Source organism: Saccopteryx bilineata, chromosome 6 (assembly GCF_036850765.1).
Source record: "Saccopteryx bilineata isolate mSacBil1 chromosome 6, mSacBil1_pri_phased_curated, whole genome shotgun sequence".
Taxonomy (NCBI): domain Eukaryota; kingdom Metazoa; phylum Chordata; class Mammalia; order Chiroptera; family Emballonuridae; genus Saccopteryx; species Saccopteryx bilineata.
In genome coordinates, this window is record NC_089495.1 from 163,379,124 (window position 1) to 163,405,180 (window position 26,057).

Below are 26,057 nucleotides of genomic sequence, written 5' to 3' on the forward strand. Positions count from 1 at the left end.
ATGACTGGAGGAGGCTCTTCATGTCCTGTGTACAGCAGGGATACAAGAACACCCTGCATATTTGGCAGTGAAAGTATTGTGCAGGATTATGTAAATTGTGGTTGAGCCAACAGTAATTGCATCACTGTAATTGTTTGCCCTAGAAACTGTAGGAAATTTCAGAGTTGAGATTGGGGCAAGCAAATTGATTTCCCAAACTGCAAGGAAGGAACTTGTCGGCTTTTCTGAAAGTGTCAGTGACAATGGATAGGGGTAAATGTAGTGCCCTTTAAATTATCATATTGTAGGTGTGTAGAAGCAAGGGACAGACACACGTGGAGGAAAGGGAAAATTGTAGTTGACTGAGTTTGCCGGAACCAGCAGTGAGGTGGGTCTGCGAGAGAGTTAATGAACCTAGTGATAAAATAAGTGTTCCTAGAGCACAGGTACAGGAACCACTGCCAGGCCCTCTGCCCAGACAGGGACTCAGATGCCTCGAGGAGCTGCAGTCCTGGTACCTACCACTTACTGAGAGCTTTTTGTGTTCCAGGCCCTGGTCTTAGCCTCAGTCACTTAGGTTCTTGTGCCAGCCTGTTATGGTACTGTCTGCAGCAGTGTAGGGCTGGGGAGAGCAGTGCGTGCGTGTGTCTGAAGAGTGGAAACCCTTGTGCAGTTGCCCTGCAACTCTGTTTCATAGGGCCAGATCTGCGGTTTTCTCACGAGAAGCTGGAAACCAGGTTTTTCTGTGAAGTCCTTTACTTTTCAATTTTGACAACTAAAGCCATTTTGTGGAGTGACAGTTTATGATTTAGACTAGAGCAGGGGTCGGGAACCTATGGCTCACGAGCCAGATGTGGCTCTTTTGATGGCTGCATCTGGCTCACAAACAAATCTTTAATAAAAAAAATAATGTTAAAAATATAAAACATTCTCATGTATTACAATCCACTCATTTCCTACCACTCATGTTCATGGTTGCGGGTGGCTGGAGCCAATCACAGCTGTCCTCCGGGACAACAAATTTTTATTGGATAATGCTTAATGTACATGGGTTGTTGTATGGCTCTCACTGAATTACATTTTAAAATATGTGGCATTCATGGCTCTCTCAGCCAAAAAGGTTCCCGACCCCTGGACTAGAGCTTTGCCTTGAGTTGTGGACAGCACATTTTGTGGGAGACTTTGACAAACGGAAACATCCAGGAGAGAAAATGTTCTATACGCCCCACTGTCTGAGGAGCTCTGGTAGGACTGGGGACACTTGGCCTGGAGATGAGAGAACTGAGTGTGGTGAGACTTCGGGCGTCAGTTCTGGGGAGTGCTGTCTAGGAGGTCAAGGGTTTGTTCCTCCTGAGGGCAGAACTGCGACCAATCAGTGCAGCATGCTTCTCAAAACATGTTGCATGAGATAACCTAAGTTAAGGAATTGGGTAAATGCTCTGTGTTCTGGCCTTCTTGGACATTGACCATGCACGTTGGCAGGCATTTCCCTGTCTTCAGGACCCTGTGGCATTGGCCCCTGGCAGCAGGCCTGAACTGTTCTAGCAGCCTCCCCTCACTCACTATGGCTCTGGCTCCCTGTTTTGGTCTTTTTGCCTCTGTGGTCAAGACTTGGGAATGGGGACTTTAGGTTAATGCCTAAAGCATGTATGCTTTGCTCATATGCCAAGTGTTTGTTGAATGTTTCCTCTGGCTCTTCCTGCCTTGCTTTGGCCCCAATCTTTGATGTGTCCCAGCTTCACTCACTTTCTCTGTTCCGAGATCATCTGCTTTGACCCCTATGTGTGGCCAGCCATCTATCATACCACCCTCGACCCTGCTGTATTGTTCTACATTGTACCTGTTACTGTCTGGCATTTGCATACTTATACTAGAATACACAAGAGGGCAGGAAACTTTATGGCTATACTCTCAGGGCTTCCCATAGAACCTGGCGTGTATTTGTAGATGATTATTAAATGATTGCATTTGAAGGAGCAATAAATGCTCTAAGGCTGTCGTCTGATGTTGTGGCCACTTTGCCATATGCAACTATTTAATTTTAAATTAATTTAAAAGTTAATTAACTAAAATTAACAATTCAGTTCCTCATTTATGCTATGTGGGGAGTTTGAGGGGATTTGGGGAAAGGAGGCAGCAGCAGCACACAAGCTTTATTGGGTGACACTGACAGGATGCATGTGGAGGACGTCTCACAGCAGGGGGGTGCCACAGTCCTGAGGGGAGGGGGGATCTGGAGGAGAGGGGAACAGAGAAAGGGCTCTCTGGGCCAGAGAGCTCCCAGGGCAACACTGGCTGGGGCAGGGACCTCTTCTCAGTGGGCAACAGTTGTCAGGGGAGGTTTCACAGAGTATGCAGAGCAGGCAGGCTCTAAATGGCTGGAAAGTTGCTTATTTTGGCCTGTTTTAAAAAATAATTGGATATGTTAAAAAAAATTGGATATGTAACACTTGGGAGTTTGGCACTGGTGCACCTTTTGAACTAATGGGTCTTACAGCCTGCAGTGAATAAATAAACAACCCCGGGGCTGATCCGCAGAGGTGGTCTTTGGGTCACAGACATAACATGCTAGCCCCATTTCAAGTGCTGAGTAGCCACACATGGATAGTGGCTGCTGTATTTCTGTCATTGCAGAAAGTTACACTGGACAGCACTGCTCAAGGAGTGTAAGTTTAAGGTGCTATTTCTACATCATGACCACAGAACTTTTAAAGCTTTTTATTTTTATATTTTTTAGAGGGAGAGAAAAGGAGAGAGACAGGAACACTGTTCCTGTTTGTGCCCTGACCAGGAATCGAGCTGGCAACCTCTGCACTTTAGGATGATGCTCTGAACCAACCGAGCGATCTGGCCAGGGCAAGGGCTTGGGTTTTTGTTTGTTTGTTTTTTTTGTTTGTTTGTTGTTGGTTTTTTTTGCATTTTACCGAAGCTGGAAACGGGGAGGCAGTCAGACAGACTCCTGCATGTGCCCAACTGGGATCCACCAGGCACGCCCACCAGGGGATGATGCTCTGCCCATCTGGGGCGTTGCTCTGTTGCATCCAGAGCCATCCTAGTGCCTGAGGCAGAGGCCACAGAGCCATCCCCAGCGCCCGGGCCATCTTTGCTCCAATGGAGCCTTGGCTGCGGGAGGGGAAGAGAGAGACAGAGAGGAAGGAGAGGGGGAGGGGTGGAGAAGCAGATGGGTGCTTCTCCTTTGTGCCCTGGCCGGGAATCGAACCTGGGACTCCTGCACGCCAGGCCGACGCTCTACCACTGAGCCAACTGGCCAGGGGCAAGGGCTTGGTTTTTTTTCTTCTTCTTTTTTTTTTCTGAGAGAGAGAGAGAGAGAGAGAGAGAAAATAAATGAGAGGAAAGGAGAGAGATGAGAAGCATCAACTCATAGTTGAGGCACTTTAGTTGTTCATTGATTGTTTCTCATATGTGCGTTGGTGTGGGGACTCCAGCTGAGCCAGTGACCCCTTGCTCAAGCCACTGACCTTGGGTTCAAACTGGCGACCTTGGGGTTTTGAACCTGGGACTTCAATGTTCCAGGTTGACACTCTATCCACTGTACCACCACTGATCAGGTAACAGAACTTTTTTTTCTTCCTTTAAAGATTTTATTTATTTATTTTAGAGAGGAGAAAGAGAAGACGGGGAGGGGCAGGAAGCATCAACGCCCATATGTGCCTTGACTAGGCAAACGCAGGATATAGAACTGGCAACCTCAGTGTTCTAGGTTGATGCTTTATCTACTGCGGCACCACAGGTCAGGACTTTTCAATAGAGGCTAGCTGATGATCAGTCAGTGCGGTGTTGATAGACTTCTGTTATTGAGGAGGAAGTTAGATAAGGTTGGTGATGTCCAGTTGCACATCAGGAACAACTGGGAAGCATAAAAAAACACATAAAAAAACAGGTTTCCCAGGCCTATGCTGGACCTGCTCAATCAGAATATCTGGGCCTTGTTTAGAGCTGCCCAGTCATCTGGTGTAGGCGATCCAGGGACCAGCTGGTCTTGGGAGCGCTCTAATTCTTCAGCTTTTTGTACTCTGATTGTAAGAGGGTGTTAGCTAGATCTCTGGCAGGGATGGGCCATGTGGGACACAGGTCATCCTTCCTGACCTCTGGATGCCTTCTAGCTATAAGCACTGTTGCTTTCAATCCTGGTTTGACTATTTTTGGAAATAAGTGAGCCTTTTAATATTGTGTGAAGGGGCAACCAAATATTCTTTTTTTTTTTTAATTTTTCCGAAGCTGGAAACGGGGAGTCAGTCAGACAGACTCCCGCATGCGCCCGACCGGGATCCACCCGGCATGCCCACCAGGGGGCGATGCTTTGCCCCTCTGGGCGTCGCTCTGTTGCATCCAGAGCCATTCTAGCGCCTGAGGCAGAGGCCACAGAGCCATCCCCAGCGCCCGGGCCATCTTTGCTCCAATGGAGCCTCGGCTGCGGGAGGGGAAGAGAGAGACAGAAAGGAAGGAGAGGGGGAGGGGTGGAGAAGCAAATGGGCGCCTCTCCTGTGTGCCCTGGCCGGGAATTGAACCCGGGACTCCTGCACGCCAGGCTGATGCTCTACCGCTGAGCCAACCAGCCAGGACCACAACCAAATAATCAATCAGGGTATCAAGCTCTAAATCAGATGGCTGGATTTAGAATAGAGATGTAAGCTGCAGTGTGTCAAAGGAGAGTTAACTTTAGGTGTCTGAGACAGATGAGAGGATTCTGTTTCATGTAGAATAATGTCAGGCAAGGAACAGGAAAGTAGCACTTTGGCCAGAGTGTCACCATTTTGTTAGTGACAGCACTATGGTGACACATTGCACAGTGCAGCTTCCCTCAAGGGACTACTCCTCTACTGGCCTAGGTAGGGCTGATTAATCAGCCTCCTGTTCATCACTGATAGCCACATATCTTCACTGTTTGCTTCTCTTGGGGATTTTGTTTTTAAAAACCATACAACAAAGTCTTCAATATCATTTTACTTGTAAATAGTTATTTCCATTGTGTTGAAAGACTAGGCCACTTAGAATCACTTGAGTTACAGATTGTCCCAACCTCTGGAGTGACAGTATGCTTAGTTGAATCATTGACTTTTTTCTTTCTAAACCACATTGTAAATATAATTCACATACCATAAAATCCACCCATGTAGGCTGACTATGGTCGCGCAGTGGATAAAGTGTTAACTAGGAAAGCTGAGGTTGCTGGTTCGAAACCCCGGTCTTGCCTGGTCAAGGCATGGACGATTAGTAACTACAGGTTGATGCTTCCCATTCTCCCCTTCTCTCTTTCTCTCAAATGAATAATTAAAATCTTAAATCCATTCATTTAAATTGTTCGATTCAATGGTTTTTAGTATATTCCCAGAGTTTTGCAATAATCACCACAATCTTAAGTTTGGAATATTTTCATCATAGTTAACTGTTTTTAAAAATTGAGGTGAAATTTATACAATGTAAAATTACCCTCAGAATATATAATAGTTCAGTGGTGTTATCATTCGGTGGTCACCAGTTCTCCCATTTCAAAAGGTTTCATCACCTGTGAAAATACCTTATACCCGTTAGTAAACACTCATTTCCCCTTCCCACTAGAATATCTATCAGCAGATGAGTGGATAAACAGATTGTGATATATACTTACAATGGAATATTACTGAACCAAATAGGAATGAAGTCCTGATATATACTATAACTTGGGTGAACTTTGAAACATTCTGAGTGAAAGAAGCCAGTCACAAAAGGTCACTTATTGTAGAATCCTGTTTGATTCCATGGTATAAAATGTCCAGAATAGGCAAATCACCATTAACTTTTATAGAGTGTTCCAGACCTGACTCAGGTTCCAGGTCCGGTGTCCTTTCTTGGTCTTCTTGTCCTGGCAGGCAGTGTTGCTCATGGTGACCACAGGCTCAGAGTCAGCCCTGGCACTCGGTCATGCTCCTCCAGTTCTGGCAGTGGGCTGTGGGCTACTCACACGTGCTTTCTCTGTCCACTTGTCGGTAAAGCAGGGAGATACGCAGTTCTGCCTAGTCACCAGGTAAGGCACATTGCACGGCATGTTCTTGTTGCTGTTTTTATCATTACTCTCATCGTGGCCCTTACTCCTTTCCTACTGAGGCCTTTCAGGTTATGTTAGCCTGTTGTCAGGTGGGTTTGTAGCTGATCTGTGCCAGACACGCATTTTCATGCATTGTGTAATCTTGCACCCTCGGCCAACACCAGCCAGTGACCTTAGGGGAAGGTTGTGTGGCTGGGAGGGAGCTGTCCTGATTTTTTCCTTCCTGGCCGCTTGTCCTCTTCTAGGCGCCTGGGCTCTTTCGGCTTCTCCCTGCCAGGTCTACAGACTGGACCACCTCCTTTCCTAGCTAGCAAAAGGGGTGAGTTGTGAAGAGAAGGAAGTTAGGAACAAAATTTGTTTTTCCTTCTTTTGAATGAAAATAGACACAGACTAGGTTTCTTATAGCAAAGAGAAAATGTCAAAGGAAAAAAGAACTGGTTAGCAGTGTCCCCTATGCTGTCCTTGTCCTGCTCTGGAGGAAAAAGTAGCAAGAACCAGGCCGCACCTTTAGCTCTGCTCGGAAATGTTCTCAGCTCAGTGTCCTGTTTCTTCATTTACAAGTTCTGCTTTCCTCATCCCTGCAGGAAACCATTCAACCACACTTCCTGCGACCATATAACAAGACTCTGATCCCTCCACTTTCCAATCACCTATCCTGACATCTTTCAGAGCCACCACTCGCGGGGCCTCCCATGTTTCTGCTAACTGTATGTTCCTGACATTTAAGTATTCTTTAAGATGACATCTGTCTCTCTTCCGTGCTCCTCACCTTCTGAGCCCTTGCTAGCAGAGTCTTTAACATCCATGTTTCTACTAACAGTGTGTTCAAGGAGCTCTAGATTTTGTATCCTGCTTCTCAGCCCAATTCCAAAGCTAGTTCCACATTTTAGGTATTTGTTATAGCAGCGTTCTACTTCCAGGTAATAAAACCAGTTTAATGAGAAAATTGTATTGGTTTTCAATGACTCCTGTGACAAATGATCCACACATTTAGTGACGGAAACAACACATTATCTTACAGTTCTGTATGTCACAAGTCCCAGACAAGTCACCTTGCTGAAATTAAGGTGTCACAGAGCTGTGTTCCTTTATGGTGGCCCAAGGGGAGAGCCTGTTTCCTGCCCACTCAGACTGTTGGCAGTACTTGAGCACGCTTGAATTGTGCTGTCCCAGATGTCTGCAGGATGACATGCTGTGAAAGCCTCCCTTCTTTTTTTTCTTTTATTCTCTTTGCCTTTTATTTCCACCTGCATAATGACTTGTTTTCTGCTTTGTTCATTTAATAAAATCTGCATGTTCAGAACTGGGCAGGACTTTGAGGTCCCCTGCCCGGTACCCCATTACTCAGTGGGGAGCCTGTGGGCTTTGGGTGAAGAAACTCGCCTGTAGTGCTTGGCTGTCAGCTGGGAAGTTGGGACTGTGTGTAGGCCCTCCTGTTTCTACCTGGAACAGATTTACGCAGCAGGAGAGTATCCTGTCAAAATCAAGCAAAACACTGCCGTAAAACAATTGTTTTGTTAAGTGTGAATTACTTTTTCTTTAACTCACTTTTTTTTTTTTTTTGGATAGGAAAAGAATCTCCATCTGAGGAGCTCATGGATTTTATTCATTTTGTTAATCTTGATATCAAATATCTAGTAAACTTGAATGGACTTAATATAAGCAAATAACTATCTTGTAGTTTTTTTAGTAGCAAGAGGCTAAATGTGCTCTTTTTTTTTTCTTTTTAACCAGGTAAGTAATGATGTAGGTGAGGATCGTTTGAGAGAATTTTAGTCACTGTTGGTCATTTGTCCAAAAGCAATGCAAGATTGCCAGGGCCACGTTCACATCTTCCCAGAGCTTCAGCAGTTATGACTTGGAATTGTAACTTTATAGATTCTTTGTGAATAATTTTCAGTAACTGTCAGACTTTTCTGAATGGAAGAGCTGGGATTATGTTTCTAGTGTTTAAAGGTGTGATCTACAGATGCCTGGGGAATCGGATGCTCAGGAACTTGTTCTTCGTCTGCTTCATGAGTTTGTCTTTGTCTCTTCTATTTGTAGAACTTGAGAATCTTAGGAACACACTGTTGTTCTGAGTGTTGCTACTTTTAATCCATGTACCAGGAAATAGTGGCTTTTGAGAAACACCTGTTTTCTCTGTGGATGAGTTGTGTCTCCCTTCCCTTAATGCAACTTTTTATTCCTATTTTTGTGTTCATCAGTGCTTTGAGTTTCCCCTCTTTAAAACTCTGCTAGGGGGCCCTGGCCAGAGCATTGACCTGGCATATGGACTTCCTGGGTTTGATCCCCGGTCAGGGCACACATGAGAAGTGACCATCTACTTCTCTCCCCCTTCATCTCTCCCTTCTCTCCCTATTCCCTTCCCGCAGCCAGTGGCTCAATGAGTTCAAGTGTCAGGCCCAAGCATTGAGGATAGTTTGGTTGGTCTGAGCGCAGCAGCCTCACATGCTAAAAATAGCTCAGTACTGGAGCATCGCCCCTAGATGGGGTTGCTGGGTGGATCCCAGTCAGCATGCATGCGGGAGTCTGTCTGTCTATCTCTCCACCTCTTATCTAAAAAACAAAAACAAAAAATAAAACGAAAACTGCTAGAGGACTCAAGATATAACCTATCATACTATCTGGAAAATAATATGAATGCCCTACATAGGTAGAAGATAAAAATAAAAAAGAACGAAAGCATGTTTGGCAATCCCAGAAACGGTGCTAAAGTTTAATTGTAAGCCACAGAGGTTGGTGGCCTGGTAGTGGGGACACTGGGTGAGAGGCCTATTTGTGCTGAAAGGGCTTTAACCACTGAATTTGTCACTGTCTTAGCCTCCACTGATGGCCTTTGTGTGTATTTCGTTTCTGGCAGCTCCTTCAGCAGCAGAGTTTTCCGAGTGACCTTTCTGATGCTGGCTGTGTCCCTCACCGTCCCCCTGCTTGGAGCCATGTTGCTGCTGGATTCTCCCATAGATCCACAGCCCCTCAGGTGAGCTGCCCAGCTGTTCTCGGGTGGGTGCTCGCAGAGTACAGCAGGCGGGGTGATTTCTAGGGTAATTAGACCCGTCTGATGGGAAGGATGAGTTATTAGGAGAAACAGATTTGTGATTTTATTTTTTCACTGTTTTAAGTTGAATTAGATGTTCTACAGAATGTGTGCTTTGTATTGCCTATGTTATTGTTTCAAAACCAAAACTATATGAACCAAAACCAAAAATCAGAAAAATCCCAAATAAGAGAAGGTTATGTAAATATTAGCATGGTGAACCTGAAATCATGTAAAGTGGCAAAAGCACTCACAAGTGAAGGTTAAATTTAAGTTACCTTGTTTAAATTTTATAAAAAAACCTTGTACTTTACGTCCTCTTTTTCTTAAGTTACCTTTCATTATTGGGGATCTATGAGTGATGCATTTATTATAACTTGAAAGAATAGTATACACCTAGGGTGTCCCATAAAATGAATTCATATTTTTAATTATAGTTAATACTCAGCCAGGCTCTTACTGATATGATTGATGACATTGATGTCAAGGTGGTATAAGAGGGTTGGCTGTGAGTCTGGTTCAGCAAGTTCCTGTTTTTCCTTGCAACTGCCCAGAGGGGTAAGCTGTCTGAAGTTTATTTTAAGTGAGTTAGTCCATGTAAGTTTTTAAAAACTGTATGTGTTGGTGTTTTATAAATAAAACTTAAGATCTTATATTGGATTCAGTTCACTAAAAATGTACTCAGCACTGTTTGAGGCAGGCGTCAGCTGGATCTGAAGAGGACACAGTTCTGACCTTAGATTGACATGTGTATAGAAGAATCAACATTTTGTTGTTGGATTTAAAACAGCTAGCATAAGATTGAGACTGGGTGGAGGCCTGGGTACGGAGACCTGTAAGCATGCTTGCTGTGTAATTCCTGGTGTGCAGTCTGTTCTTGCACATGTCTTTCCTCCCGAGAATGTCCTGAATGTTCTCTTTGAGGGTATTCCAGGACACGCTGAGGGGAAGGGTCTTTCTCTTACTAACCTCTCTCATGTGCAGGATGTGGCTCCGCCCATCCCAACTAGAAACTGGACTGGACTTGTCTGTTCTGTTGGCAAGGTGAGAAAACAAACTGTCCACAGCTGGGGATCCAAGTCTGGGCTGGGGAGACAGCCTTGGGGAAGAGGAGGAAAGTGGAGCGAGTAGGTGAAGATAGGGTTTCTAAGTTAGAGTGAGAGGGGTGGAGCTTAGTGACTACTGCCCTTGGATCTCAGTAAAGGTGAATCTGTGTGTGGAAAGGGTGGTGAAGAAAGTCAGGGGAAAGATAGGTGTGTACTCATGACCAGAAGCTCAAAGGAAATGTGGCCCAATAAGGATTTGAAGTTGTGCAAGTCAGTCAGTCCTGCCTGGGGAGCAGATGAGGCCGATGAGGAAGGAGGGGCAGAGAGACCTAGTGAAATCAGTATGGCTGACACGATCTCTCCCACAGGCTCAGACTAGGGATGACTTGCTCAACAACTGGAAGCATGGGCCCCAAAATGCAGAGCAAAAGCAGAAGAGTGGAAGAGAGTATAGGTACAGAAATAAACTGAGGTTTGGGGAAAATGCTATTGACAAAGCAGAAAAAGCCTTTAAAATTCTTCAGAGCAAAAAGCGCAGGGAAGGGGCAAGTGATGCAGCGTTGGTGAGGACAGGAAGAAGAGCTGCTCTGCCGCAGCCACCCAGCCGAGGGGGTGCCGTGCTCAGCGGGGTCAGGCCAGCTGGCTGGTGAGAGCTTAGCAATGGCAGTGCTCTGGGGAGTCCACCTCCAGGGTGCTAAGACCATTCTTAGAAATCTCTGAGAAATCAGAGGACAGACAGACCAGGGACCAGGAGGGGTGGATTCCTTGCAGAGTGGGTTATTAGGCAGTTGGCTTCAGTTCTAGGGAGTCAAGTCACCTGGAAGGCTGTGGGGCCTTGCCAGAAACTTGTAGTCCCCACCAAGGACTGTTATAGACACAACATGTGTAACCTCGTGATCTCTGGAGGCTGTTGACCAGTGTCTTAGCACATGTCTGACACATGGACTTAACAGGAGGTAGTGAAATCAGCAGGAATTAATATGAGTTAACAGGAGTTAATGAGTTAACAGAAGGCCAGTGGCCTTAACCAGGGTCCACTGGCCTGGCTGGCTATGAGTGCCAGTTTGGGCTTCCTGGGGCCACTCTTCCTTGGTGTTCAGCTGCAGGATTGGGGGCCCTTTCTTGCTTGTCCTTTATATTTTCTCAGATAAATTTTCTTCTTGTCTCCTTATTGAGATAATACTCAGGCTCAGTGTGGGCAGGGACAGTGTGCGATATATGGGATAGGTTGGTTCTGCAAATATTTCCTGAGGACTTCCTGTGTATAGGGAATTAGACAAGGTCCAAGGATTGGGAGAGAGGGGGCTGAGTCAGGAGCACCCTCCCCTGTCTCTGGGTTCTATGTGTTATCTGTGTCATTTAATCTTCACACATACCTTTGGAAGGAAGTAGGACCCTCCCAAGGTCAGAGTTTGAATGCAGATGTGTCCTACTCCATACCCCAGGCTTTTCACCACCCATTCCAGTTGTAGTCTGGTTCTTTCTTCAGAAATAAAACTCCTAGTTAAATCCAGAGTATTTTTTAAGCAGGTTGACAGTCATATTAAGGGGTGGGAGGGACAATTTAATTTGGGGGAAGTTTTGCTGTGTCCTGAATAGGTGTCCACGCAGGGTGGCAAGGGTGACGCAGAGAGCTTTTCCATCACTGCATCCTCAGCTGCCCCTGCTCCCTTGGTCCTCCTGCTCTGGTGGGCTGGCTAGGAAACTGCTGGAGGGCACGGTGGGGAGGGAACTGGGAGACAGCCCCCTTTCCCTGCTCTCCTCACCTTTATACTTCATCTGCAGTATTCATTGGGAGCCTCCTGTATGCCAAGTGCCTGGGATACAGCGGCAGAAGACACAGAACAAATTCTTGATCTCGTGTGCTCTAGTAGGGATGGACGACAGACAATAAACATAACAGAAATGAGATGCCGAAAGGGCTATGAACCAGATAGAGTGGTGGGGGAGAGCTGTGCTTTTAGAAGGTGTTCAGTATTAAATTGGGGGGTTAGAGCAGACCTCACTGAGAAGGTAAGGGTGGAGGGAACAGCCAGTATGAAGGACAAGATGAGAGAGCCCTGGTGCAGTCAGGAAGCAGCCGGGAATGGCTGGTGTGGGGGCAGAGTGAACGACTGACGGGAATAGGAGAGTCGACAGGCCAAATAGAAAGGGGCCAAGAGCCCTTGCAGGCCCTTAGGCTCTGGGTGAGATGGGATAGGCCCAGGGCTTTGAGCAGATAATGCTGTATCTGACTGTAGTGCTCACGTGGCTGCTGTGTTGAGAATAGACTGTAGGGGACAGGGAGGAGGCCAGGAGAGAAGATGGTGGCCTAGACCAGGGTGGGGGCGCAGGATGTGGGACGCAGGGATTCAGTCTTGTCTGTCTCTGGAGGCGGCATCCGCGTGATTTGCTGGTGGATTAGGGGAAAGTGTGTTTGCACATGGATGGGAAGGACCCGAGGGGAGGGAAGAAAGAGTTCCTGGAGCAGTCTGCATCAAGGGGGAAGGCAGGGCCCAGTGGAGTGTGTCTTCATAGAGAAGTCAGTGGGTCTGGAGGGTGAGCCTACGCTGGAGCACGGGCCGCGCTGCCAGTCCCGACGGCTCCCTCTCGGCTCCCTCTCGTCTCTTCTGTCTTCTCCTGAAGCACGGGTGTCAGCTGTGAAATGCCGACACAGGGCCCTTCCATCTCCACCGGACTTTAATGGGGGCAGCAACTGGGAGTGCTCATGCCAGGGGGTGTGAGGCTCTCACTTGCTGTGAAGCACTGGACCAGTGGTGAGAAGTTCAGGTGGGTGGAGGTCCTGGGGTGCTCTCAGATGGCAGTAAAAATTTTTGCATTAGCTGTATTTATATTTTCATTTTTATTTAATACTATGACCTTTTTTTAACATTCCAGGATAGTTTTTTTCTTTTGTCATTCTGGCAAATTAGGATATTATTGGAATGAACCCTCTTTATCAAATGGAATTATGCATGCCATAGGTCCTTAATAAACACTTTTTTCACGTTATTTTCTATAGACAAATCCCTCTAATTGCATTATTTTATAGCTTCAAAGAACCCCCTCTCTTCCTTGGTGTTCTGCAACCAAATACGAAGTTACGACAGGCGGAAAGGCTATTTGAAAATCAACTCATTGGGCCAGAGTCCATAGCAAATATTGGGGGTAAGTAAAGCCTTGGAATTGTAGTCTGACTGGGTGCCCTCAGGGATGCCTTTTGCCTGAGGCAGGGTTCTGTAGGAGCAGCCACAGTGGCACCTGCTCTTGCTTGGGAGAGCCCTCAACATCCTCAGCTGCCCGTGTGGGATGTGCACATGCTTGTTGTGCAGACTCCCGTGGGAGCATTGTGGCTGTCTGAGTTGTGGGCCAGTTTAGTGCAGGGTGATTTTGAGTTCATGTCTAGGAACCACTTTATTCTGCTCAAAGTGTTGGACTTATAAAAATAAATGGGAAAATGAAAAATGCAGGCATTGATGTTTAGTTTATCAAAAGTAGATATTTCTTAACAGGACATTATTTCTTAGCTCAGTTTGTCTTTGTATAGATTAATTTTTGAAAGAATATGAACGATTATTTCTCTTTTTTTTTTCCAGACTTATCTAAACCTAAGAACTAGACTTGAGTCTGATTCTAATACTTGAGTCTCAGGCAACCTGAAGCAGGGCTTCTGTTAGAATGAGAATTAAACTTAGGAATCAAAACATAAAGTGTAAGAAAAAGTTGCTGTACTTAAAACAGTGTGACAATTCTGAGCAGCTCAGCTGGGCCCTCTGCTCCTCTAAATACAATGTGCCTGTGAAGTCATTGTGGACAGTTGTGTTGAGGGTGCCCCTCTGTTTGTGTGAAAGGCAGGTCAGGGCTGCTTCTCTGGTGATGCTGACCGCTCATCTTTCCCTGCCCGGCTCCTTGATGCAGGACCAGAGCCTGGCACACACCCACGAAGTTAGAATTGTTGTGGGGCAGGGGAGGTGGTGCTTATGATATAGCTTCATGTTCCTTCTAAAAAAAACTGACGTTTATTGTTAATATATTTTACAAATTTTCTTTTGGTGAAAAATCAGATACTGGAAATCAAAACTGGAACTTGGAGGAGTTAAAGTGGTTTTTTATTTTTTAAACTTTCAGAGAGAATGCTTTTCTTGTCTTTTTCCTTTTCTTTTGGACTCACCTTTCATTGTACTCTGTCACCAGATAAAGGAGCTGGTTACCTTCTTGGTGACATTTCTGGTTAGGTACAGAAGGGCCTATCTGGTTCACCTCCTGCCAGTGTGAACCCCAGGGAAGTCCCCAGGGACCCATTGCTGCTGCCTCATTTGGAAGTTATCCTGGGATTTGTTAACATGTTGCTGACAGTGGAGGGAGGCACCAGCCCCAGGAGGTACCTAAACAATCAATCACCAATTAAGGTTTTAATTTTTTTTTAAAATAGACTACTTTTTAGAGGAGTTTTAGGTTCACAGCAAAACTGAGGGGAAGTACAGAGATTTCCCATATTACCCCTGCCCCCATCTAGACACAAATTCCCCCATTATCAGCGTTCTGCACCTGATGGTGTATTTGTTATAGCTGACACATTATCATTATCCAAAGTATTGGGGTTCCCTATGGTGTTGACTATGCTGTGGATTTGGACAAATGTATAATGACACATATCCATTATTTTAGTATCATACAGAGCAGTTTCACTGTCCTGAAAGCCCTCTGTGCTCTGGCTGTTTACCCCTCCCTCCCCTTACCTTTGCCCTAGCAAACACTGATCTTTTTCTGCTTCTGTAGTTTTTGTCTCTTCCGGAATTTTATATAGTTGGAATCATACAGCATGCAGCTTTTCAGATTGGCTTCTTTCACTTGGTTCCTCTGTCTTTTTATGCCTTCATAGCTCTTTCCTTTTTATTCCTGAATAAGATTCCATTGTTTATTACAGTCTTATCTGTTCACTGATTGAAGGACATCTTGGTTGCTTCCAAGTTTTGGCAGTTGTTATTAAAGCCTTTATAAATACCTGTATGTAGATTTTTGTGTGGACTTGTGTTAAACTCATTTGTGTACATACCAAGAGCACAGCTGCTGCATCTTATGGTTGAAGTAGACTTCGTTTTGTAAGAGACCACCAAACTGCCTTCCAAAGTGGCTGTACCATTTTGTATTCCCACCAACAATGAATGAGAGCTCCTGTTGCTCTCCATTCCCGCCAGCATTGGTGTAGTCATTGTTCAGCTTTCGGCCATTCTGATAGGTGTGTTGTGGTATGTCATTGTTTAATTTGTAGTTCCTTAATGGCAAATGATATTGAATATCTTTTCATGTGCTTATTTGCTATCTGTATTTCTTTAAAATTGGTTTTTTCTTTTCTTTTTTTTTTTCTTGACAGAGAAAGTCAAAGAGAGGGACAGATAAGGACAGACAGACAAGATGGGAGAGAGAGATGAGAAGCATCAATTCTTTGTTGCAGCACCTTAGTTGTTCACTGATTGCTTTCTCATATGTGCCTTGACTGGGATGGGAGGCTACAGCAGAGGGAGTGACCCCTTGCTCAAACCAGCGACATTTGGGCTCAAGCTGGCGACCCCACACTCATGCTGGTGATCCTGTGCTCAAGCTGGTAACCTTAGGGTTTTGAACCTGGGTGCTTTGTGTCCCAGTCCGATGCTCTATCCACTGCGCCACTACCTGGTCAGGCTCTTATTGTTGAGTTTTAAGAGTTCTTTGATCATTATGGATAACAGTCCTTTACCAGATGTGTTTTCTGCAAATATTTTCACCCAGTCTGGTTTGTCTCCTCATTTTCTTGACAGTGTCATTATAGAGCAGCAGCTTTTAATTTTAATGAAGTCTTGCCTGACCTGTGGTGGTACAGTGGATAGTGTTGACCTGGAATGCTGAGGTTGCCAGTTTGAAACCGTGGGCTTGCTTGGTCAAGACATATGGGAGTTGATGCTTCCTGCTCCTCCCTGCTCCTTTCTCTCTCTCTCTTCTCTATAAAATTAAAAAGAAAAATGAAGTCTAGATTATCAGTTTCTCTTTCTTTCATGAATTGTGCCTTTACGATTATAGCTAAAACATTATTTCCACACCCAAGGTCAGCTAGTGAACTCCTATGTTATCTTCTAGGAGTTCTGTAATTTTGAATTTTATGTTTAAGTCCATTTTGAGTTCATTTTTGTGAAGGGTGTAAGGTCTGTAGGTCTGTGTCTAGATTCTTTTTTTTCTGGCATATGGATGTCTTTTTTCCAGCACTATTTGTAGGGAAGACTGTCTTTGCTCTATATTTATATGGTTCTGTTTCTGGCCTCTATCCTGTTCCATTGATCTGTTTGTCCATTCTGTTAACATTATCATGCTGCCTTGTTTACTGTGTCTATATAGCAAGTCTGGAAGTCAAGTAGTCACAGTCTTTGTCGTCTTCAATATTGTGTTGGCTATTTTGGATATTTTGCTTTTCTATATCTAAACTTTATTGTCAGTTTGTGGATATCTATAAAATAACTTTCTGAGATTTTGATTAGGATTGCTTTGAGTATATAAATCAAATTAGAACTGACATCTTGACAGTATTGAATCTTTATATTCATAGATGTCTGATATCTCCATTTTTGCAGTTCTTTGATATTTCATTAGAGTTTCATAGATTTTTCTCATATGGATCTGTACATACTTTGTTATATTTAGACCACAATATTTCATTCTTTTGAATGCTAATGTATGTGGCATTCTATTTTTAATTTCAAATTTAACTTGTTCATTGCTGGTATATAAGAAAGCGATTGACTTATATATTACTCCTTGTATCCTACAACCTTGCTATTTTCGGTTATTAGTTCCAGGAGGCATTGTGGTTGATTCTTTTGAATTTTCTACATAGACAATTCTCTCATCTCTGAACAAAGGCAATTTTATTTCTTCTTTCCCAATTAGTATAGATTTTATTTCCTTTGTTTTATTGCATAAGCTAAGATTTCTAGTACAGTCTTATAAATGAGTGGTGAGAGGGGATATCGTTACTTTGTTACTGATCTCAGTGGGGAAGCTTCTAGTTTGTCACCATTAAGTATAATGTTAGCTGTAGTTTTCTGGGTGTTTTTTTTTTTTTTTTTTGAGATGGTCTTTATCATGTTGAGAAAGTTCCCCCTATTCCTAATTTGCTGAAAGTTTTATCATGAGTGACTGTTTGATTTTTTCAGATGCTTTTTCTATTATGTGATTTTTCTTTAGCCTGTTGATGATATGTTACTCAGTTGATTTTCAGATGCCGAATTAGTCTTGGCACACCGTGTATAAATCCTAGTTGGTTGGATATATAATCGTTTTATACATTGTTGGATTAGATGTGCTAATATTTTGTTGAGGATTTTTGTGTCTTTGTTCATAAGAGATATTGGTCTATAGTTTTCTTATCATGACTTTGGTTAGGATGTTAGGGCAATGCTTCAGAAAATGAATTAAGAAGTATTCCCTTTTGCTTCTGTCTTCTGGAAGAGATTGTGGAGAATTGGTATCATTTCTTCCTTAAATATTTGGTAGTATTCACCAGTGAGCCTATCTTAGCCTGGTGTTTTCTGTTTTGGAAGGTTATTAATTATTGATTAATTTCTTCAATAGATATAGGGTTATTCAAATTATCTTATTTCTTGTGTTAGTTTTGGAAAATTGTATCTTTCATGGTGTTGGTTCATTTCATAGGTGATCAGATGTATGTGCATACGGTTGTTCATAATCTCTCTTTATTCTCTTTTGAGTCCCCACGCGGCCTGTGCTGATGTCCCTGCTTCCATTTCTAAGGTTGAAATGAGATGTGTATTTGCTCTCTTTTTCCCCCAGTTTGGCTAGAAGATTATCAATATTATTGGTTTTTTCAAAGAACTAGTTTTTAGTTTTGTTGATTTTCTTCTTGATTTTCTGCTTTCAATTTTATTGACATTTGCTCTAATACAGTGGTTCTCAACCTTTCTAATGCCGTGACCCTGCAATATAGTTCCTCATGTTGTGGTGACCCCAAACCAAAAAATAATTTTGGTGGCTACTTCATAACTATAATTTTGCTACAGTTATGATTCGGAATGTATTCTCATTGCTTTAGGCGACCCCTGTGTTTTGGTCGTTCAACCCCTCCCGGGATCGCAACCCACAGATTGAGAACCGCTGCTCTAATATTTATCATTTCTTTCTTCTGCTTATCTATGGTTTAATTTTCTAGTCTTTTCTAGTTTTCTAAGATGGAAGCTTAGATAGGTCTGAGTAGATTTCTCTTATAATATATGCATTTGGTGCTGAAAATTTCTCTCAAAGCACTGCTTTTGTTGCATTCCACATATTTTGATAAACTTTTTTTGTTTTCAAAACTTTTAACTTCAAAAAATTTTAATTCCTCTTGAGATTTCTTCTTTGACTCATGTGTTATATAGAAGTGTTTGTTATTTAATCTCCAAGTATTTAGGGATTTTTCCAGCTGCCTTTCTGCTGTTCATTTCTAGTTTAATTCTATTGTGGCCTGAGAGCAGGCATATAATTTCTAGCCCTCTTAAATTTGTTAAGCTGTGTTTTATTGCGCAGAATGTATTCTAATTTGGTGAATATTCCTTGAGAGCCTGAGAGGAATATATATTCTGGTGTATTTGGATTACCTAGTAGTTGATAGACGTGAATTATATCCAGTTGATCAATGATGTTGTTTAGTTCAACTCTGTCTTTACTGATTTTCTGTCTGTGGGACCTGTCCATTTCTGGTTAGATGGATGCTGAAGTCTCCAACTTGAATAGTGGGTTGATCTGTTTCTCCTTGCAGTCCTATCAGTTTTACTTCATGTATTTTGACAATTTAGTATCAGGCACATACACATTAAGGATGTCTTCATGGGGAATTGACCCTTTATCATTATATTATATAATGTTTTCTTTTTCTAGACAACTTCCCTTGCTCTGAAGTTGGCTGTCTAAAATTAATATAGCTAACTGGCTTTCTTTTGTTTAATGTTAGCATGATAATATCTTCCTTCAGTCCTTTATTTTTAATATTGTATATGTATCTTTATATTTAAAGTGAGTTTCTTGCAGAAGACATACAGTTTTATTATTTACTCTGACTTTTAAAAAATCTGTCTTTTAATTGGTATTTTGAGAACATTGATGTTTAAAATATGAATTGACGAGTTTGATTAGTATTTACCATATTTGTTACTGTTTTCTATTCATTGCTCTTTTTTGTTTTTAATTTTGTCCTTTACTCTCCTTTGTAGTTTTTATGGTTCTATTTTCTATCCTTCCCTAGCATATCAGTTACTTTTATGAAGTTGTTTTTAGTGGTTGCCCTAGACTTTGTAATATACATTTTAAAAATATGTAATGTTTCATGAATTTGCATACCATCTTTGTGTGGGGCCATACTAAACTCTGTATTTTTCCAATTTTAGCATGTGTGCTACTTCAGGGAGAACCTAATGTGCTTTCTTTTATCCTGAGCGACCTCCTGGCAGCTCTTCCCTTTTGGTTGGATATTATCAGTCTCAGTAGCAGACACTGGTGAGAGGCAGACATGGGCCCGTGCCTCCAGGTGCCAGTTCAAGAACCCGTACTCTTCTGAGAGTAGGAGATCCTCATAGTTTTATCACTGACTGGTGTCCGCTGCTCCCTTGCTCCAGTGTCAGGCTCAAGCCCATAGGTCGATGGCCCAGAACCTCACAATTTTACTGCTTCATGTTTTAAGGACTTTTAGTTCCCAGACATCACTTCTCCTTCATCTTCAAAACTGCCATTTCTTCTCTGGAGATGAAAATCACTAATAAGCCACCTCTGTTGTAGAAGAAGGTAGTATGATTATGATCACACTTCTTAGGCTAACCTAATAACACTCTTATTCTTTATTTTTTAAACAGATGTGATGTTTACTGGTACAGCAGATGGCCGGGTCATAAAATTTGAAAATGGTGAAGTAGATACCATCGCCCGATTTGGGTCGGGCCCATGCAGTAAGTCAGTGACAGTCCCCCCACATATGTCTCTGCTAGTCATTAAGAAAGGTGCCAAATGGCCTTGTCTAAGTCAGGTTCTCCATCGGAGAAGAGCCCTGACCACCTGACGATAGCCTGAATTGGGTGTGATCACATGCTCTTCATTTGCTGGTGATCCTTGGCCCTCATGGTGTCTGGTTGTCACCCTCATCAGTTTTCCAGTTGGGCAGTGGCCATGGCACCTGTTGGTTACTTCTCAACCCACCACTTGCCATTCTGCAGAGGCCCATGCTTGCTTTTGAGGTCATTTGAAGATGAATAGGTGTTGTCTGAGTGCTACTGTAGCAAAGCAGTCAGCTTTGTCCTTACTTGATGTTTAAATGTGATCCCTGCATTAGCTTCTCAGGCATTTCAGCAATGTCATTCAAAATTAAAATAATCCTGAAGTCACTCCAATTTTAGAAAACTAGAATGGAAATATCTTAATGTTTAAACAGGTAGTCCTGACTTACTAGTTATCATTTTCAATAGCTAGAGGTTTTTGTGAAAAGCATGAATTTATATTGTAAAATGCAAATCACACAAAAGTACAGAAGAAAGTTAAAATCACCCCTGAGTCTTCTCAGATATAACTGTTACTAACATTTTAGTGAATAACTTTTCAGGCATGTTTCTGTTCATAGATACTGACAGTCAATCATGGTTATAGGGGATGGAATCATACTTTGCATTTGGTTCTTTAACCTGCCTTTTTCCACTCCATATTTTGGCTGTAAATGGCCTCTAGTAAGCACCTTGCAGCAATCACCCATCCTTCTGCTGTAAGTGCCTCTGCAGTGCACACCCTGCTGTAAGTGCCTCTGCAGTGGGTGCCCGCAGTCAGTGCCCCACAGTGGGCCCCCTGCAGTGGGTACCAGTAGTAAGTGCCCCACAGTGGGCCCCCTGCAGTGGTACCCGCAGTAAGTGCCCCACGGTGGGCCCTCTGCAGTGGGTACCAGTAGTAAGTGCCCCACAGTGGGCCCCCTGCAGTGGGTACCCACAGTAAGTGCCCCACGGTGGGTCCCCTGCAGTGGATACCAGTAGTAAGTGCCCCACGGTGGGCCCCCTGCAGTGGGTGCCCACAGTCAGTGCCCCACGGTAGGCCCCCTGCAGTGGGTGCCCGCAGTCAGTGCCCCACGGTGGGCCCTCTGCAGTGGGTGCCCGCAGTCAGTGCCCCACGGTGGGCCCCCTGCAGTGGGTGCCCGCAGTCAGTGCCCCACGGTGGGCCCCCTGCAGTGGGTGCCCGCAGTCAGTGCCCCACGGTGGGCCCTCTGCAGTGGGTGCCCGCAGTCAGTGCCCCACGGTGGGCCCCCTGCAGTGGGTGCCCGCAGTCAGTGCCCCACGGTGGGCCCCCTGCAGTGGGTGCCCGCAGTCAGTGCCCCACGGTGGGCCCCCTGCAGTGGGTGCCCGCAGTCAGTGCCCCACGGTGGGCCCCCTGCAGTGGGTGCCCGCAGTCAGTGCCCCACGGTGGGCCCCCTGCAGTGGGTGCCCGCAGTCAGTGCCCCACGGTGGGCCCCCTGCAGTGGGTGCCCGCAGTCAGTGCCCCACGGTGGGCCCCCTGCAGTGGGTGCCCGCAGTCAGTGCCCCACGGTGGGCCCCCTGCAGTGGGTGCCCGCAGTCAGTGCCCCACGGTGGGCCCCCTGCAGTGGGTACCCGCAGTCAGTGCCCCACAGTGGGCCCCCTGCAGTGGGTGCCCGCAGTCAGTGCCCCACACAGGGCACCCTGGAGTAAGGATCCTGTAGGAAACACCATGCAGTAAACATGCATTGTTGCAGGTTTTAAAGGGGTGTAGGTAGTAGAACAAGAGGAATCTAAGGAATAACATAGTAGCTTGCCCTTTATGCCAGGTGGAGAGAAAACCATCATGCTCCCAGACAGGCAGAGTATTCAGATCAGGCTGTTGGGATTAACTTCCCAACTCCTGGGGTTTGTGGGGATTCTGGATTGAGGCTTGGGTCCCGATGATGATGACATTTCTGGGTTAACTGTTCACATTTCGGGATGTTGATGTGAACAAGATTTTGATAGCAGTTGCTGTGCATATGTCCAGAGCTGGATTCTCAGGTGGCCCTTCTGGACATGATGGGCAGTTGTCCTAAATTTTAGGAGACTAGAATACTGGAGGTCAGGCCTCTCTCCAAATGTCATGATCTCTTTTATTCTCTACAGCACTGTGTATATTTAGGAAGGGATGGATGAGGTGTACACTGATGGGAGCACACAGAACATCTTAGACCAGGCACCAATTCCTCTCTGTTTGTTTCTCTAGAAACCCGAGATGACGAGCCTACTTGTGGGAGACCCCTTGGCATCCGGGCAGGGCCCAATGGGACTCTTTTTGTGGTGGATGCATACAAAGGACTATTTGAAGTAAATCCCTGGAATCGTATGTGACAATATCTTGATGATTTAAGATTTTTTAAACAATATGTGTATAAGTGGATTTAATCAAATTTGTTCAGTGCAGTCTAGTGGAGACGAATATTTTCTTACTCATTGAATAATACTGAGCACATTGCCATACAAGTATCAGCTAGTATAAACACCATGTAATATCCTACTGTGTGCAGTTGGTCAGGACCCTAATTTCCTCTGGCTTTTGTGTATTAGCTGTGGGTCTCAAGAGGGCTTATTTTGAAGACGTTAGACATCCTCCTTACATCTTTATTTTGCTGTATCTCTTTGCATCTTATCTTCTTGTTTGTTTTCTGCCTCAGTCTTCTCTTACCTTCGTCTGTGTCTTTTCATTTTCTTTCTCCAGATTCTCCTCCCATTCCTCTCTCCTGACTGGTCATGATGTCACCATGACCAGCAGTATAACGTTTGCTGTTTGTGCTTTGGCAGGACAGGGCCGTGCTCTGGAAGAGCTTGTTACCATGGGTGGTGCTGGGCCCCAGGTTCAGGCACTGCAGAGCAGCTGCATGGGTCTGCTGTGCCCTTGGCTGGCTGGTTGACTGCGGGTTACTTAGTCTCTCTGCACACTTTCCTCAGCGTGAACAGAGATACTGTAGTTGCTGCCTTGTGGGATTGTTGTCCGATTATTTCAAAAACCTATTACTCTTCTTATTTCCTTATTTAAAAATAAGATGAGTAGAACATTTTATATTTCTCTTAAACAAATAAAAAATTGCCTTTCACCTAAGACTTTTAATAGATTTTTAAGTCCGTTGGTCTTGATAAAAGAAAGTTCTGTGTCCTTAGAGGAAGGGATTTGCTTGTAATGTAGTTAGTCTAAAAATAAATTCATCAGCTAACAGATGAAAGAAAGGAAAACACTTTTACTGTAAGAAGGAGTAAATCTGATACATAGCATGGAGAAACTAATTTTAGTTTCCTTCTTTCTTTCTTCCTTCCTTTTCTTCTTTCCTTTTCTTCTTTGCTACTTCAGGTGAAGTGAAATTATTGGTGTCCTCTGACACACCCATTGAGGGGCGGAAAATGTCCTTTGTGAATGATCTCACGATAACTCGGGATGGGAGGAAGATTTATTTTACGGATTCCAGCAGCAAATGGCAAAGACGAGATTATCTGCTTCTGGTTATGGAGGGAACGGATGATGGGCGGTGAGTGCGTATTTCATATTCCTGCTCAGTGAGGTCGTCGGTCAGGCGGGGTAACCTTAGCGGACCTGATTACTTCTGAGAATTCTTTGGAGTGTTTCTGAGCGGAATATTCCAGCATTTCAGTTAGGCTTCTGGAAACAGGTGATGGGTGCAACAAAACAGAGTTCGATGGTCTAATTTTCTCTTTGATGAGATGAAATAAAAATAGGTCAGTCCAGGTGAGGGTGCGGTTGAGGCAGTCTGGGACAGACCCACAGCAGGCCTGGGTTTAAGACGTCCCTCTAAAGGTGGATTTGTGAGGCTGGAGCCAGTTCCCAGGTCAGTGAGAGAACTGACTGGGGATGTCCGGAAGAGGATGCCTCGGGCTGCCCTGGATGGGGCAAGGTCCCTCGGAGCCAGCCTTGAACCAGGTCTGAGCGGGGGACCATCAGGGGCCTTGTCACTCCACTGTGAGGCTGAGTCCCCTTCTGCAGGCCCCTGCCCACAGAGGAGCAAGACTCCAACCCAGCAAGGGGGCGTGGACTCTCCCTGTGTGACCCTTTGCTGTTGGCACCCACAGCCTGCTAGAATATGACACTGAGACCAAGGAAGTAAAGGTGTTACTGGACCAGTTGCGGTTCCCTAATGGAGTCCAGCTTTCTCCTGCAGAGGACTTCATCCTGGTGGCGGAGACAACCATGGCAAGGATAAGAAGGTGCGTGCGCCCCTGCTGAGCTGGCAGAGCTCACCAGAGTCCCGTGCCCGGGAGGGCGCAGGGCTGTCTATTGAGAGAATCTGAGACCTGGCAGGGCACCTTCTTCTTCGTGTAATAATGACAGATGTCAGACTCGGGTGCGTTTCTTTCTCCCCTTTCTCAGCCCACTTGATTGTTGGTCTGGGAGAGTAATTTAATGCAGACTGTGCTTCCAGGCCCCTCTTCCTATCAGTAGGTCTTGGCCCACTGACTTTTCTGGAAACTGCCCCTCGCTGGGCCCTGGGCTCACAGTGCCTCTTAAGCGGCTGCTCCTTGTTCATAATGGACATGTTCATAGTCGTTTCCATACACTTATTGGAACCAAGACTAATCTGGTACTTGGCTAATGTTTTTTCTTAAGGGGCTGCTGCTCACACCTGCTTGGGTGAATTTTTCAGATTCTACGTGTCTGGCCTGATGAAAGGAGGGGCTGACCTGTTTGTGGAGAACCTGCCAGGATTTCCAGACAACATCCGGCCCAGCAGCTCTGGGGGGTACTGGGTCAGCATGGCGGCTGTTCGTGCCAACCCTGGGTTTTCAATGTTGGATTTCTTATCCGAGAGACCTTGTATTAAAAGAATGATTTTTAAGGTAACTGAAAATTATAATTCTAAAAACCAAAACTATAATTAGAAGATGCATATAATTGTGATCTTTTGATTTATTGCTCTAAAAATTCTAGTTCTGCTTATAATATTTACTACTTTTAGTGACTTTCTTTAAGCACTTTTTATTCCTCAGCCTGAATGTAAACTTAAACTTTTGGATTCTTTGTTTTTTTCCTTCTGGTTGTCTGATCTGGGTGTTTTTTATCATCACCTTTCAGCCCCTCTACCCTGCCTGTCAGCTTTGCTCTTCTCGCTTTGAGGTGGCTTTGTCAGGCCCTCTCGCTCTCCTCCAGACCCTGCAGCTTGGCCTTCCCTCCCTGTCAGCACACAGCATGGCTTCTCCTAAACAAGGATCAGGTGCATTTTCCTGTTACCATACATGTACAGCCTCCCTCCTGCTTTGGAACTTCCTGTTCAGTCACCCCTCTCATAATATTTTACCCTTTGACATCTTTTTTTTTTTTTTGTATTTTTCCGAAGTTAGAAGAGGAGAGGCAGTCAGACAGACTCCCGCAAGCACCTGACAGGGATCCACCCGGCATGTCCACCAGGGCGCGATGCTCTGCCATCTGGGGCGTTGCTCTGTTGCTCCGGAGCTATTCTAGTGCCTGAGGCAGAGGCCATAGAGCCATCCCCAGTGCCCGGGCCAACTTTGCTCCAATGGAGCCTTGGCTGCGGGATGAGAAGAGAGAGACAGAGAGGAAGGAGAAGGGGAGGGGTGGAGAAGCAGATGGGCGCTTCTCCTATGTGCCCTGGCCGGGAACTGAACCTGGGACTTCCACACGCTGTGCCGACGCTCTACCACTGAGCCAACCGGGCAGGGCCATACCCTTTAACATCTTAGCACACCACATTCTTTCCCATCCAAAAAAAATATATCATCTACCCTCATCAACATCCAGCAGACCCTTCAACACTGCCTTTACATGTTCGTCATCCTACCCTGTTTTCTGGTGACTCTCATGAAATGCACTGACTGTGACTCAATATCTGGGGGCGAGGGACTTGCTGATGCAGGTGCTTCCATCATATAGAAATCTTATTTTCTGAAAAGCTCCATTTGATAGGCTGAATAGTATT

General features: G+C 44.7%; 1 protein-coding gene and 1 non-coding gene across 3 annotated transcripts in view; one reads left to right on the top strand and one right to left on the bottom strand.

Moving 5' to 3' along the window:
* The window catches only part of APMAP (adipocyte plasma membrane associated protein), a 32,369-nt gene that overhangs the window by 2,285 nt on the left and 4,027 nt on the right, over positions 1-26,057 (top strand). Inside the window, exons 2-8 of one of the 2 annotated variants that reach the window (XM_066236998.1) lie at positions 8,889-9,005; positions 13,140-13,255; positions 19,960-20,052; positions 22,343-22,459; positions 23,462-23,636; positions 24,196-24,330; positions 24,768-24,960. In XM_066236998.1, the coding sequence (XP_066093095.1) occupies positions 8,889-9,005; positions 13,140-13,255; positions 19,960-20,052; positions 22,343-22,459; positions 23,462-23,636; positions 24,196-24,330; positions 24,768-24,960 (946 nt within the window). The remainder of the gene's footprint in view (positions 1-8,888; positions 9,006-13,139; positions 13,256-19,959; positions 20,053-22,342; positions 22,460-23,461; positions 23,637-24,195; positions 24,331-24,767; positions 24,961-26,057) is intronic. The other variant, XM_066236999.1, reaches the window with a different exon arrangement.
* Positions 19,419-19,521, bottom strand: LOC136309769 (U6 spliceosomal RNA). The gene has a single exon (XR_010726415.1). It is a non-coding gene; the product is annotated as a U6 spliceosomal RNA (small nuclear RNA).